This window comes from Pristiophorus japonicus, chromosome 1 (genome assembly GCF_044704955.1).
Source record: "Pristiophorus japonicus isolate sPriJap1 chromosome 1, sPriJap1.hap1, whole genome shotgun sequence".
Classification (NCBI taxonomy): Eukaryota; Metazoa; Chordata; class Chondrichthyes; family Pristiophoridae; genus Pristiophorus; species Pristiophorus japonicus.
Window position 1 is genome coordinate 11,343,245 of NC_091977.1, and position 15,663 is coordinate 11,358,907.

Consider the following 15,663-nt stretch of genomic DNA (forward strand, 5'->3'; position numbering starts at 1 on the left):
TTTATATACAGGGCATACCAAATTGGTAAAGGTAGTCTGGAGGATGAGTTCATAGAATGCATTCGAAACAGTTCACTAAAACAATACGTTGTGGAACCAACCAGGGAACAGGCTATTTTAGATCTTGTATTGTGTAATGAAACAGGGTTAATTAGTAATCTCAAAACAAATGATCCACTGGGGAAGAGTAATCATAATGTAATAGAATTTAACACTGAGTTTGAAAGTGACTTACTTAAATACGAAACTAGAGTCTTAAACTTAAATAAACCCAATTACATAGGTATGAGGGATGAGTCGGCAACGGTAGATTGGGAAATTAGATTAAAAGGTATATAGTTGATAAGCAGTGGCAAATATTTAAATAAATATTTCAAAATTCTCAACAAATATACATTCCATTGAGAAATAAAAACTCCATGGGAAAGGTGAGCCATCTGTGGCTAACTAAAGATGTTAAGGATAGTATTAGATTAAAACAAGAGGTGTATAATGTTGCAAATAGTAGTAAGCCTGAGGATTGGAAGAACTTTAGAAACCAATGAAAGATGACTAAAAAATGGATAAAAAGAAAGAAAATAGAATGAGAGAAAACTAGCAAGAAATATAAAAACAGATTGTAAGAGCTTCTACAAGTATCTAAAAAGCAAGAGAATAGCAAAAGTGTTAGCCCCTTAGAGGCTGAGACAGGAGAAATTATAATGGGGAATAAGAAAATGTCAGAGACTTTAAGCAAATATTTTAAGAATGGAGTAGGCCATTTGGCCCTTCGAGCCTGCTCCGCCATTCAACATAATCATGGCTGATCTTCTACCTCAACTCCACCTTCCCACACTATCCCCATATCCTTTAATTCCTGTAGTTCCCAAAAAAGTATTGACCCCTGTCTTAAATATACTTAAGGACTGAGCATCCACAGCTCTTTGGAGTAGAGAATTCCAAAGGTTCACAACCCTTTGAGTAAAGAAATCTCTACTCATCTCAGTCCTAAATGGCCAACCCCTTATTCTAAGACTGTGACCCCGTATTCTAGATTCCCCAACCAGGGGAAACATTTTCTCAGTATTAACTCTGTCAAGCCTCTTAAGAATTTTGTATCTGTCTTCACAGTAGAAGACACAAATAGCATATCAAAAATAGGGGAACCATGGGGGTTAATGAGAGTGAGGAACTTAAAGTGATTAATATCAGTAGAGAAAAAGTACTTGAGAAACTAATGATACTAAAAGCCAATAAATTCCCTGGACCTGACGGCCTACATCCTGGGGTTCTAAAAGAGGTGGCTGCAGAGATAGTGGATGCATTGGCAACACATTTTTAACCAATACAATTTGGATTGGTTAAAAATGTGTTTTTGCATACAGTTACATGAACAGGTGTGTTGGATTTATCAAGAAATTCCAAGTGTCTCCACAACTAAGTGAATGGCTTTTAGAGGATCCACAATTTCTTTCACATTGACTCTCCTCAAGACCCATTCTGGTTTTAGTTTAGAAACTACTCTGGTTCGCACAGGAGTAGCTGGAATATATACAACACCATTGCGAGGGGCATTCATCCGCTGCTTAAAATTTAATCTATCTATATCCATCTTGATAGACTGAGGTCGGCCCCCCGTCTGTGTGTGTTCAGGCAGGACGGCCATTGTATAAAAAAACTCCTGGTAATTTTTTAATTTATTTTTTTCCTTTAGTGGCTGGGGTTCTAAAAGAGGTGGCTGCAGAGATAGTGGATCATTGGCTGTGACCGTCCAAAATTCCCAAGATTCTAGATTCCAGCAGACTGGAAGGTAGCAAATATAACCCCGATATTGAAGAAAGATGGGAAGAGAGAAAACAAGGAATTACAGGCCAGTTAGCCCGACATAGAAATGAGTTGTTCCCCGGTACTGACATTCTTCACCTGGATGAGCATAAATCTGTAAAGAGTTTCTCACATCTGTAAAATTAGGAAAAGTCAAAAACATACGGTTATACGGCACACACGAATTCAATGTCCACACACACACACACTTTACAGCAGCCTCCAAAATCCGTGCCCACCTTTCCCAGAACTCCATGTTTGGATCCCTCCAATCAGGTTTCCGCGCCTGCCACAGTACCGAAACGGCTCTTACCAAAGTCACAAATGACATCCTATGTGACCGTGATGAAAGTATCGCTCTTCGTCCTTCTCGATTTGTCTGCAGCCTTTGGCACAGTCGACCATTCTATCCTTCTCCAACGCCTCTCCACCGTTGTCCAGCTGGGTGGAACTGCACTCGTCTGGTTCCATTCTAATCTATCTAATCGTAGCCAGAAAATCTCCTGCAATGGCTTCTCTTCCCACTCCCACATCGTTACCTCTGGTGGCCCCCAAGGATCTGTCCTTGGCCCTCTCCTATATCTCAGCTACATGCTGCCCCTCGGCGACAACATCCGAAAAGTTTCTAAATGTATACCACGCCATCCAGCTATACCTCACCACATCTCTTGACTGCTCCACTGTCTATAAACAGGATGAGTAGAAATTTCCTCCAACTAAATATTGGGAAGACTGAAACCATTGTCTTCGGTCTCCATCACAAACTCCATTCCCTAGCCACCACTCCATCCCTCTCCCTAGCATCAGTCTGAGGCTGAACCAGACTGTTTGCAACCTTGGTGTCATATCTGACTCTGAAATGAGCTTCCAACCACATATCCACGGCATCACTAAAACCCGCCTATTCTCACCTCCGTGACATTGCCCGACTCCTCCCCTGCCTCAGCTCACCTGAAACCCTTATCCATGCCTTTGTTACTTGTAGACTTGACTACTCCAAAGCACTCCTGGCTGGCCTCCCATGTTCTACCCTCCATGAACATGAGGTCATTCAAAACTCTGCTGCCCATGTCCTAACTCGCACCAAGTCCTGTTCATCTAACACCCCTGTGTTCGCTGACCTATATTGGCTCCCGGTTAAGCAACGCCTCAATTGTAAAATTCTCATCCTTGTTTTTAAATCCCTCCATGGCCTCGCCCCTCCCTATCTCTGTAATTTCCTCCAGCCCCACAACCCTCCAAGATGTCTGCGCTCCTCAAATTTTGCCCTCTTGAGCATCCCCAATTTTAATCGCTCCGCCATTGTTTGGCGGTGCCTTCAGCTGCCAAGGGCCCAAGCTCTGAAATTCCCTCGCTAAACCTCTCCGTCTCTCTAACTCTCTTTACTCCTTAAAACCTACCTCTTTGATCAAGCTTTTGGCCATCTGCCCTAATATCTCCTTGTGTGGCTCTGTGTCAAATTTTGCTTTATAACACTCCTGTGAAGCGCCTTGGGACCTTTTACTATGCTGAAGGGGCTATATAAATACAGCTGGGATCTTCCTGGTCTGTTAGTCACCAGTTACATCATCGGGTGGCTGTTGGTGGTGGGAGGGATTGGGGAAGGAGAGGATGGGTGCAAAGAGCAATATAAAATGATGTTAATGAAAGACGACATACATGGTGTCTCCAGAATCAGCCACTGTTTTTATTAACAGGCCTGTAAATGGATTTAATTGCTGTGCATTCACTGTGAACATTTACAGAAGTCAAGTGGAGCTGGATGACTGGATCGACTCCACGTGTGTGGGGTCCTGTCCGCTTTGCATCCAACATCACCCATAAAAAAAGGTCCTGCGGACCAGCACTTTCTGACAGACAAGCCAGACTGCACCAGCTATGTATAAAACACGGACTATCGACATCGACAGTGACAAAAACCTCAGGAACGCGTGCGACCGTGATCTCAAGTCCGACGGAGCGACGACGGTGGGTGGTGGGGGGGTTGGGGTGGTTTCCAGCGATTGTGACAAGTGCACAATCTACAGTGCATTCATTGCTGCTCCTCTGAAATGTTGCAAAGCCGGAGGGTTGGAACTTTCAGCCGCTGGAGGAAAGAGAGTTCCCGTCTCTTCCGGCTCACGCTTACCACGGGCCAACCGCGTCCACGGACCAAATGACGGCAGCCTGGTCGGAGGGAGCGCCCTCAGCAAACCTGCGACGGTCCTGATGCTCTCGGGCAAGAAGACTTCAATTCCACAGCCTTGGACCGCAATTCTATTTAAGTCGGGAGGCAAAAAAAAACAAAGTTGTCCGCCGATCGTAAAAACTTAAAACGTGAGAGTCTGACGGGGGTGGAAACGCGGCCGGCAAAGCAGTCTCCGCGCTGGCACAGGTGCCATCAGGGCTGCTGTCTGTGCCCTTGTATTGTCCCGTTGACGGACCCCCCACCCGCCATAGGTCGGTAACTTCTCCTTGCGCTCGCTTGTGTTCGGCCGGTACGTGGAAGATTTCGATCTGGGCCTCAAACCGACCCTCCCCACCTCGGGTGGCCGTCTCCTACACCGTCACCTGCTCGATGATGGTCTCGCCCTCCATCGCCTCGGTGTCGATCAGCTCCACGGGCACCATGATCTCCGTCACTTCGCCCGCCTCCTGCTCGCCAGCGCCGTGCACCTCCTTGACGTGCTGTCGCAGCTCACCGGCACGCATGAACCACATGTCGCACACGGTGCAGTGGTTCGGCTTCTCCCCCGTGTGGACCGCCAGGTGGTTCTTGAACTGGTCCCAGCTGGGGAAGACGCTGGAGCAAACCTGCGATTGAGAATAACAGCACTGGGGTTAGTACAAGGCACAAGTCAGGAGTGCAATGGAACACTCTCCACTTGCCTGGATCAGCGCAGTTCCAAAAGCACTCAAGAAGCTCAACACCATCCAGGACAAAGCAGCCCGCATGATCAGCACCCCATCCACCACCTTCAACACTCACTCCCTCCACCACCGGCGCACCGTGGCTGCAGTGTGTACAAGATGCACTGCAGCAACTCGCCAAGGCTTCTTCGGCAGCACTTCCCAAACCCGCGACCTCTACCACCTAGAAGGACAAGGGCAGCAGGCGCATGGGAACACCACCATCTCCACGTTCCCCTCCAAGTCACACACCATCCTGACTTGGGAAATATATCGGCCGTGCCTTCAATGCCGCTGGGTCAAAATCCTGCAACAGCACTATGGGAGAACCTTCACCACATGGAGTGCAGCGGTTCAAGAAGACGGCTCACCACCACCTTCTCAAGGACAGTTAGGGATGGGCAATAAATGCCCGCCTTGCCAGCGACGCCCACAACCCGGAAAACATTTTTTTTCCCAAGTTGTGATCGGAATGTATAGGCACTGATTTCCTAATACCCAATACCCCTGATAGCATGCAAACGTAAAAATCACTCGACACCCTTCATCCTGGCTTTCAAATCCCTCCATGGCCTCGCCCCACCCATATCTGTGTAACCTCCTCCAGCCCTACAACCCTCTGAGATCTCTGCGCTCCTCCAATTCCCCTCTTGCGCATCTCCGATTTTAATCGCTCCACCATTGACGGCCGTGCCTTCAGCTGCCAAGGTTTTAAGCTCTGGAATTCCTTCCCTAATCCTTTCCGCCTCTCTACCTCCTATAAGATGCTCCTTAAAACCTTTTGGTCCTCTATCCTAATATCTCCTTATGTGGCCCAGTGTCAAATTTTGTTTGATGATGCCCCTGTGAAGCGCTTTGGGATGTTTTACTGCATTAAAGGGGCTGTGCAAAGGTTGTTGGTCTTCACCCTGGCCTTCAGGGAAGCAAGTGGCCTGTGCTGCTCGGTGTGCCGTACCTGACACTCGTACATCTTCTTTCTTCCTTTCTTTGCGCCCATACCCGTACGGCACGCCACCAGGTGGCATTTCAGTGTGCTATTCCTGGCAAATCGCTCGTGGCAGTTCGGGCACTCAAAAGGTTTCTCACCTGGAGAAGTAAAAGAATAGATTGTTCCATTTAATGTCCTGATTCACAGCTATAGTCAAGTCAAACATTCCGAGTGTCATACCCTCCCTCTCAAAAGAAAATGCTTTTTGAATTTTATACCGGTGGAAACAGAAATGATGCCAGCGAGTAACTCCACCCTCCTCTGAATAAGGACCAATCAGAAGCTAGTCTCCCATCCTAATATTTTTGCCGCTGTTTCATACGGTTAAAAAAAACGAAAGACTTGCAGTAATACAACGCCTTTCATGACCGCCGGATGTCAACAAAGTGCTTTACGGCCAATGAAGTATTTTTTGGTGGAGTCACTGTTGTAATGCAGGAAACGCGGCAGCCAATTTGTGCACAGCAAGCTCCCACAAACAACAATGTGATAATGACCAGATGATCTATTTTTGTGATGTTGATTGAGGGATAAATATTGACCAGGACACCGGAGAGAACTCCCTTGCTCTTCTTCGAAATAGTGCCCTGGGATCTGTTACATCCACCTGAGGGGGCAGACAGGGCCTCGGTTTGCCTGCAACACTGCAGCCTCAGCATTGCACTGGAGTGGCAGCCTAGATTTTTATGCTCAAGTCCCTGGAGTGGAACTAGAACCCACAACTTCTGACTCAGAGGCCAGGGTGCTCACCACTGAGCCACGTTATAACAGCGACTGCACTTTAAAAGTACTTCATTGGCTGTAAAGTGCTTTGGGATGTTCTGAAGATACGGATGGCGTTGTGGAAATACAAGTCTTTCTTTATTTCCTTGGCTCACTGTCAATTTGGGTTTGCTAACGCTCCTCTGAAGCGCTTTGGCGCTATATAAATGCAAGTTCTTGTTGCTTCAATCTGAGGTCCCAGGAGCTTCAAGGATCTGTGAGGATCCCCGGAAGTTCCCATCATCAGATTCCGACCATCTGATGGTCCAATTTTCCTATATTTGTTGACTTACTACCATGCTAGATCTGCTGCTGTACACTAAATTAAAAATAAAATTCTGCAATATCATCACTATGTTCCTTCCGATGTCTGACATGGTCTTTCGAAAAGTAGCCTGGGAAGTTCCTGGGAGTGTGTCAGTATTTACAGGGGGTCCGCGGGAGCTTGTCAGTATTTACAAGGGGTCCCCGGGAGCGTGTCAGTATTTACAGGGGATCCACAGGTGCACATCAGTATTTACAGGGGTTCCCCGGGAGTGTGTCAGTATTTATAGGGGGTCCGCGGAAGTATGTCAGTATTTACAGGGGGTCCTCTGGAGCGTGTCAGTATTTACAGGGGGCCCTCGGGAGCGTGTCAGTATTTACAGGGGGCCCCCGGGAGTGTGTCAGTATTTACAGGGAGCCCCTGGGAATGTGTCAATATTAGCAGGGAATCCCCGGGAGTGTTTCAGTATTTACAGTCTGTCCCCGGGAGCAGGTCAGTATTTACAGGGAGTCCCCGGGAGTGTGTCAGTATTTACAGGGAGTCTCCGGGAATGTGTCAATATTAGCAGGGGATCCCCGGGAGTGTTTCAGTATTTACAGTCTGTCCCCGGGAGTGGATCAGTATCTACAGGGGGTCCCTGGGAGCAGGTCATTATTTACAGGGGGTCCCCGGAGGTGTGTGAGTATTTGTAGGGGGTCCCCGGGAATGTGTCAATATCAGCAGGGGTTCCCCCGGAGTGTGTCAGTATTTACAGGCTGTCCCCGGGAGTGTGTCAGTATTTACAAGGGGTCCCCGGCAGTGTGTCAGTATTTACAGGGGGTCCCCGGGAGTGTGTCAGTATTTACAGGGGGTCCCTTGGAGTGTGTCAGTATTTACAGGCTGTCCCCGGGACTGTCAGTATTTACAGAGGGTCCCCGGGAATGTGTCAGTATTTACAGGGGGTCCCTGGAAGTGTGTCAGTATTTACAGGGGGTCCCCGGAAGTGTGTCAGTATTTACAGAGGGTCCCCGAGAGTGGGTCAGTATTTACAGAGGGTCCCCGGGAGTGGGTCAGTATTTACAGGGGGTCCCCGGGAATGTGTCAGTATTTACAGGGGGTCCCTGGAAGTGTGTCAGTATTTACAGGGGGTCCCCGAGAGTGGGTCAGTATTTACAGAGGGTCCCCGGGAGTGGGTCAGTATTTACAGGAGTCCCCGGGAATTTGTCAATATTAGCAGGGGTTCCCCCGGAGTCTGTCAGTATTTACAGGGGGTCCCCGGGAGTGTGTCAGTATTTACAGGGGGTCCCCGGGAGTGTGTCAGTATTTACAGGGTTTCCCCGGGAGCGGGTCAGTATTTACAGGGGGTCCCCGGGAGTGTGTCAGTATTTACAGGGGGTCCCCGGGAGCGGGTCAGTATTTACAAGGGGTGCCTGGGAATAGGTCAATATTTACAGGGGGTTCCCGGGAGTGTGTCAGTATTTACAGGGGGTCCCCGGGAGTGTGTCAGTATCTACAGGGCGTCCCCCAGGAGTGTGTCAATATTTACAGGGTGCCTCGGGAGCGGGTCAGTATTTACAGGGGGTTCCCGAGAGCGTGTCAGTATTTACAGGGGGTCCCTGGAAGCGCGTCAATATTTACAGGGAGTCCCCGGGAGTGTGTCAATATTTACAGGGGGTCCCCGGGAGTGTGTCAGTATTTACAGGGGGTCCCCCAGGATGTGTCAGTATTTACAGGGGGTCCCCGGGAGTGGGTCAGTATTTATAGGGGTCCCCAGGAGTGGGTCAATGTTTGCAATGTAATAACGTAGGAAATTAGTGCCTGCTCTGCCTTTCAATAAGATCATGACTGATCTTCTACCTCAACTCCACCATCCTGCACCATCTCCATATCCCTTGATTCCCTTAATATCCAAAAATCTATTGAACAGTTTCTTGAATATACTTAAAGACTGAGTTTCCATAGCGCATGGTAGTGGGGGTAATGTACTGACGTGGATAGAGAACTGGTTGGCAGACAGGAAGCAGAAAGTCGGGATAAACGGGTCCTTTTCAGAATGGCAGGCAGTGACTAGTGGAGTGCCGCAGGGCTCAGTGCTGGGACTCCAGCTCTTTACAATATACATTAACGATTTAGATGAAGGAATTGAGTGTAATATCTCCAAGTTTGCAGATGGCACTAAACTGAGTGGCGGTGTGAGCTGTGTGGAGGACAATAAGAGGCTGCAGGGTGACTTGGACAGTTAGGTGAGTGGGCAAATGCATGGCAGATGCAATATAATGTGGCTAAATGTGAGGTTATCCATTTTGGGGGCAAAAATACGAAGGCAGAATATTATTTGAATGGCGGCAGATTAGGAAAAGGGGAGGTGCAACGAGACCTGGGTGTCATGGTTCATCAGTCATTTAAAGTTGGCATGCAGGTACAACAGGCAGTGAAGAAGGCAAATGGTATGTTGGCCTTCATAGCTAGGGGATTTGAGTATAGGAGCAGGGAGATCTTGCTGCAGTTGTACAGAGTCTTAGTGAGGCCTCACCTGGAATATTGTGTTCAGTTTTGGTCTCCTAATCTGAGGAAGGACGTTCTTGCTATTGAGGGAGTGCAGCAAGAACTCCTGCACCTATTTTCTATGTTTCTATGTCTATGTTAACTTGCTATGTTAACCCGCTCACCCATCACCCCTGTGCTCGCTTACCGACATTGGCTCCCAGTTAAGCAACGCCTCGATTTCAAAATTCTCATCCTTGTTCACAAATCTCTCCATAGCCTTAACCCTCCCTATCTCTGTAACCTCCACCAGCCCCATAACCCCACGAGATGTCTACGCTCCTCAAATTCTGCCCTCTTGAGCATCCCTGATTATAATCGCTCAATCATTGGTGGCCGTGCCTTCAGCTGCCTGGGCCCAATGGACTGGAACTCCCTGCCTAAACCTCTCTATCGCTCTTTCCTCCTTTAAGAGCTCCTTAAAACCTACCTCTTTGACCAAGCTTTCGGTCATCTGCCGTAATTTATTCTTCTGTAGCTCGGTATCAAATTAATTTGTTTTGCTGTGAAGCACCTTGGGACGTTTTACTAAATTAAAGACGCTATATAAATGCAAGTTGTTGTTGTTGTCATCTTCTTTATCCAACTTTACATACATTTTACTCAAATATTGTCACGTCTAAGGCAATAGAACGACAGATGCTCACCGAATGGAAGGAGGCAGTTTGGCCCATCGTCTGTGATAGCTCTTTGTGAGAGCAATCCAAAATTGGAATAACAGAAACATAGAAAATAGGTGCAGGAGTAGGCCATTCAGCCCTTCGAGCCTGCACCACCATTCAATATGATCATGGCTGATCATGCACCTCAGTACCCCATTCCTGCTTTCTCTCCATTCACCCTGATCCCTTTAGCCGTAAGGGCCACATCTAACTCCCTTTTGAATATGTCCAATGAACTGGACTCAACAACTTTCTGTGGCAGAGAATTCCACAGGTTCACAACTCTCTGGATGAAGAAGTTTCTCCTCATCTCAGTCCTATATGGCTTAACCCTTATCCTTAGACTGTGTCCCTGGTTCTGGACTTCGCCAACATCGGGAACATTCTTCCTGCATCCAACCTGTCCAGTCCCGTCAGAATTGTATACGTTTCTATGAGATTCCCTCTCATTCTTCTAAATTCCAGTGAGTATAAGCCTAGCCGATCCAGTCTTTCCTCATATGTCAGTCCTGCCATCCCGGGAATCAGTCTGGTGAACCTTCGCTGCACTCCCTCAATAGCAAGCACGCCCTTCCTCAGATTAGGAGAACAAAACTGCACACAATACTCAAGGTGTGATCTCACCAAGGTCCTGTACAACTGCAGCAAGACCTCCCTGCTCCTGTACTCAAATCCACTCACTATGAAGGCCAGCATGCTATTTGCCTTCTTTACTGCCTGCTGTACCTGCATGCCTACCTTCAATGACTGATGTACCATGACACCCAGGTCTCATTGCACCTCCCCTTTTACTAATCTATCACCATTCAGATAATAATCTGCCTTCCTGTTTTTGCCACCAAAGTGGATAACCTCACATTTATCCACATTATACTGCATCTGCCATGCATTTGCCTATTCACTCAACCTGTCCAAGTCTCCCTGCAGCCTCTGAGCATCCTCCTTGCAGCTCGCACTGCCACCCAGCTTAGTATCATCTGCAAACTTGGAGATATTACATTCAATTCCTTCGTCTAAATCATTAATGTATATTGTAAATAGCTGGGGTCCCAGCAATGAACCCTGCAGCACACACTAGTCACTGCCTGTCATTCTGAAAGGACCCGTTTATTCCCACTCTTTGCTTCCTGCCTGCCAACCAGTTCTCTAGCCACGTCAATACATTACCCCCAATACCATGTACCTTAATTTTGCACACTAATCTCTTGTGTGGGACCTTGTCAGAAGCCTTTTGAAAGTCCAAATACACCACATCTACTGGTCTCCCTTATTCACTCTACTAGTTATATCCTCAAAAAACGCTAGAAGATTTGTCAAGCATGATTTCCCTTTCATAAATCCATGCTGACTTGGACCAATCCTGTCACTGCTTTCCAAATGCGCTGCTATTACATGTTTAATAATTGACTCCAGCATTTTCCCCACCACCGATGTCAGGCTAACCGGTCTATAATTCCCTGTTTTCCCTCTCCCTCCTTTTTTAAAAAGTGGTGTTACATTAGCTACCCTCCAGTCCATAGGAACTGATCCAGAGTCTATAGAATGTTGGAAAATGACCACCAATGCATCCACTATTTCTAGGGCCACTTCCTTAAGTACTCTGGGATGCAGACTATCAGGCCCTGGGGTATTATCGGCCTTCAGTGCCATCAATTTCCCTAATCCCACTGCCCTGCACTCTCCCCTTTTCCCTGTAGAATGTCCAAGTCTTGGAGAGGCTGCAAAGCAGATTTACAAGAATGGTACCAGTGACTTCAGTTCGGTGGAGAGACTGGAGAAGCTGGGATTGTTTTCCTTAGAGCAGAGAAGGTTAAGGGGAGATTAAATAGAGGTGTTCAAAATTATTAAGGATGTTCATAGAGCAAATAAGGAGAAACTATTTCCACTGGCAGGAGGGTCGGTAATCAGAGGACACAGATTTAAGGTAATTGGCAAAATATATATTTTTTTTACACAGCAAGTTGTTATGATCTAGAATGCGCTGCCTGAAAGGGTGGTGAAAGCAGATTCAATCATAACTTTCTGAAGGGAATACTTGAAAAGGAAAAATTTGCAGAGCTATGGGGAAATAGCAGGGGGGAGTGGGACTAATTCAAAGAGCCGGCACAGGCACGATGGGCCAAACCACCTCCTTCTGTGCTTTAAGACTCAATGATTCTGTGATACGGGGCAGCACTCTACTCGCAACTCCTTCATGGCAAACGAGCCAAAGGTGGGCAGAGGAAACGTTATAAGGACACCCTCAAAGCCTCCTTGATAAAGTGCAACATCCCCACTGACACCTGGGAGTCCCTAGCCAAAGACCGCCCTAAGTGGAGGAAGTGCATCCAGGAGGGTGCTGAGCACCTCGAGTCTCATCGCTGAGAGCATGCAGAAAACAACGCAGGCAGCGGAAGGAGCGTGCGGCAAACATGTCCCACCCTCCCTTACCCTCAACCACTGTCTGTCCCACCTGTGACAAGGACTGTGGTTCTCGTATTGGACTGTTCAGCCACCTAAGGATTCATTCTTAGGGTGGAAGCAAGTCTTCCTCGCTTGCGAGGGACTGCCTGTGATGCTGATGATACTTGGGTAAGATCCTAGTGTCGCTGGCATCTCTTACCTGTGTGCTTTCGAAGATGCTCTTTAAAATGTCCGAAGTGGTCAAACTGTTTCTCGCAATACTGACACACGTGCACCTTGCGGACACAGCGTGGCTTCTTGTTCCCGCCCTCCTCCTCGTGGTGGGAGGAGAGGTGCTGTTTCCAGGCGCTCTCCCGGGTGTACTGCTTGTTGCACAGGTGGCACACGTAGTTCTCCCCCGAGTGCACCTTCAGGTGCTCCTTGAAGTGGTAGAAGAGTCTGAAGGAGCGGTTGCACTTCTCGCAGCAGAAGAGCTTGTCACCCTGCGCCAGCACCTCCACGATGTGGATCCCGTCCTCCGACGTCAGGGAGACCTCTGACTCCTCTCGGGGCCGGGCTGTGGGCTCCCGCTCCCCCTCCTTCTCCAGCTCCTTGTCCAGCTCGTCCTGCTGGTACTTGCTGGTGATGTCAGCGAGCAGGGCCAGCGCCGACTCCGCTGGCTGCTCCAAGCTCGCCGCGTCACCGGTCGGCTGCATCGCCTCGTCTGCCGTCGACAGGTTCTCCACTGCTTCTACCGCGGCGGCCTGGTCCTCCAGCTCCTCCGCTTGCGCGTCGATCTCCACGATCTCTGCGGCGAACACGTTCTCCTGGTCGATCTCCACCGTCTCTGTCTCCTGGATGGACGGCAGGGTTTCTGTAATGACGTTCGACGTTTCAGCTATCGTCCGTTTCTTGGCTTTCCTCTTGCCAGACGTCTTGGCTTTCGCTGTCGGTGAAGCTGCATTGTTCCTGAAACACAGGGCATAACAGTGAGCAGGACAGTGAGTAGGACAAGGGACAGTAACACAGAGCGGGACAGTGAGTGGGACAGTGAGTGTGGAACAGTGAGCGGGACAGTGAGTGGGACAGTGAGTGTGGGACAGTGAGTGGGACAGTGAGTGCGGGACAGTGAGTGTGGAACAGTGAGTGTGGGACAGTGAGTGGGACAGTGAGTGTGGAACAGTGAGTGGGACAGTGAGTGTGGAACAGTGAGTGTGGGACGGTGAGTGGGACAGTGAGTGTGGAACAGTGAGTGGGACAGTGAGTGTGGAACAGTGAGCGGGACAGTGAGCGGGACAGTGAGTGTGGGACAGTGAGTGGAACAGTGAGTGGGACAGTGAGTGCGGGACAGTGAGTGCGGGACAGTGAGTGCGGGACAGTGAGTGCGGGACAGTGAGTGCGGGACAGTGAGTGCGGGACAGTGAGTGCGGGACAGTGAGTGGGACAGTGAGCGGGACAGTGAGTGTGGGACAGTGAGTGGGACAGTGAGTGGAACAGTGAGTGGAACAGTGAGTGTAGGACAGTGAGCGGGACAGTGAGCGGGACAGTGAGTGGAACAGTGAGTATGGGACAGTGAGCGGGACAGGGGACAGTGAGCGGGACAGGGGACAGTGAGCGGGACAGGGGACAGTGAGCGGGACAGGGGACAGTGAGCGGGACAGGGGACAGTGAGCGGGACAGTGAGTGGGACAGTGAGTGTGGAACAGTGAGTGGGACAGTGAGCGGGACAGTGGACAGTGAGTGGGACAGTGAGTGGGACAGTGGACAGTGAGTGGGACAGTGAGTGGGACAGTGAGTGTGGAACAGTGGGCGGGACAGTGGACAGTGAGTGGGACAGGGGACAGTGAGCGGGACAGTGAGTGTGGGACAGTGAATGTGGGACAGTGAGCGGGACAGTGAGCGGGACAGTGAGTGTGGAACAGTGAGCGGGACAGTGAGTGTGGAACAGTGAGTGTGGAACAGTGAGTGTGGGACAGTGAGCGGGACAGTGAGTGTGGGACAGTGAGCGGGACAGTGAGTGTGGGACAGTGAGCGGGACAGTGAATGTGGGACAGTGAGCGGGACAGTGAATGTGGGACAGTGAGTGGGACAGTGAGTGTGGAACAGTGAGTGGGACAGTGAGCGGGACAGTGGACAGTGAGTGGGACAGTGAGTGGGACAGTGGACAGTGAGTGGGACAGTGAGTGGGACAGTGAGTGTGGAACAGTGGGCGGGACAGTGGACAGTGAGTGGGACAGGGGACAGTGAGCGGGACAGTGAGTGTGGGACAGTGAATGTGGGACAGTGAGCGGGACAGTGAGCGGGACAGTGAGTGTGGAACAGTGAGCGGGACAGTGAGTGTGGAACAGTGAGTGTGGAACAGTGAGTGTGGGACAGTGAGTGTGGGACAGTGAGCGGGACAGTGAATGTGGAACAGTGAGTGTGGAACAGTGAGTGTGGGACAGTGAGTGTGGGACAGTGAGCGGGACAGTGAGTGTGGGACAGTGAGCGGGACAGTGAGTGTGGGACAGTGAGCGGGACAGTGAATGTGGGACAGTGAGCGGGACAGTGAATGTGGGACAGTGAGTGTGGGACAGTGAGTGTGGGACAGTGAGTGTGGGACAGTGAGTGTGGGACAGTGAGTGGGACAGTGTGTGGGACAGTGAGTGTGGGACAGTGAGTGTGGGACAGTGAGCGGGACAGTGAGTGTGGGACAGTGAGTGTGGGACAGTGAGTGTGGGACAGTGAGCGGGACAGTGAGCAGGACAGTGAGTGTGGGACAGTGAATGTGGAACAGTGAGCGGGACAGTGAGTGTGGAACAGTGAGTGGGACAGTGCGTGTGGAACAGTGAGCGGGACAGTGAGTGTGGAACAGTGAGTGTGGGACAGTGAGCGGGGACAGTGAGTGTGGGACAGTGAGCGGGACAGTGAGTGTGGGACAGTGAGCGGGACAGTGAGTGTGGGACAGTGAGCGGGGACAGTGAGTGTGGGACAGTGAGCGGGGACAGTGAATGTGGGACAGTGAGCGGGACAGTGAGTGTGGGACAGTGAGCGGGACAGTGAGTGTGGGACAGTGAGCGGGGACAGTGAATGTGGGACAGTGAGCGGGACAGTGAGTGTGGGACAGTGAGTGGGACAGTGAGTGGGGACAGTGAGTGTGGGACAGTGAGTGTGGGACAATGAGCGGGACAGTGAGTGTGGGACAGTGAGTGGGACAGTGAGTGGGACAGTGAGTGCAGGACAGTGAGTGTGGAACAGTGAGTGTGGAACAGTGAGCGGGACAGTGAGTGTGGGACAGTGAGCGGGACAATGAGCGGGACAGTGAGTGTGGAACAGTGAGTGGGACAGAGAGTGTGGGACAGTGAGCGGGACAGTGAGCGGGACAGTGAGTGTGGGACAGTGAGTGGGAC

General features: G+C 49.9%; 1 protein-coding gene across 6 annotated transcripts in view; it reads right to left on the minus strand.

Annotated features, from left to right (window-relative positions):
• Positions 1-3,467: 3,467 nt before the first annotated feature.
• Positions 3,468-15,663, minus strand: part of znf131 (zinc finger protein 131) — a 104,975-nt gene continuing 92,779 nt past the window's right edge. For all 6 annotated transcript variants that reach the window (XM_070877600.1, XM_070877576.1, XM_070877607.1 and 3 more), the window contains 4 exons: positions 12,495-13,243; positions 5,648-5,778; positions 4,354-4,596; positions 3,468-4,059 (listed from right to left, as the gene is read on the minus strand). In XM_070877600.1, coding sequence (XP_070733701.1) covers positions 4,033-4,059; positions 4,354-4,596; positions 5,648-5,778; positions 12,495-13,243 — 1,150 coding nt within the window. In that variant the 3' untranslated portion in view covers positions 3,468-4,032. The remainder of the gene's footprint in view (positions 4,060-4,353; positions 4,597-5,647; positions 5,779-12,494; positions 13,244-15,663) is intronic.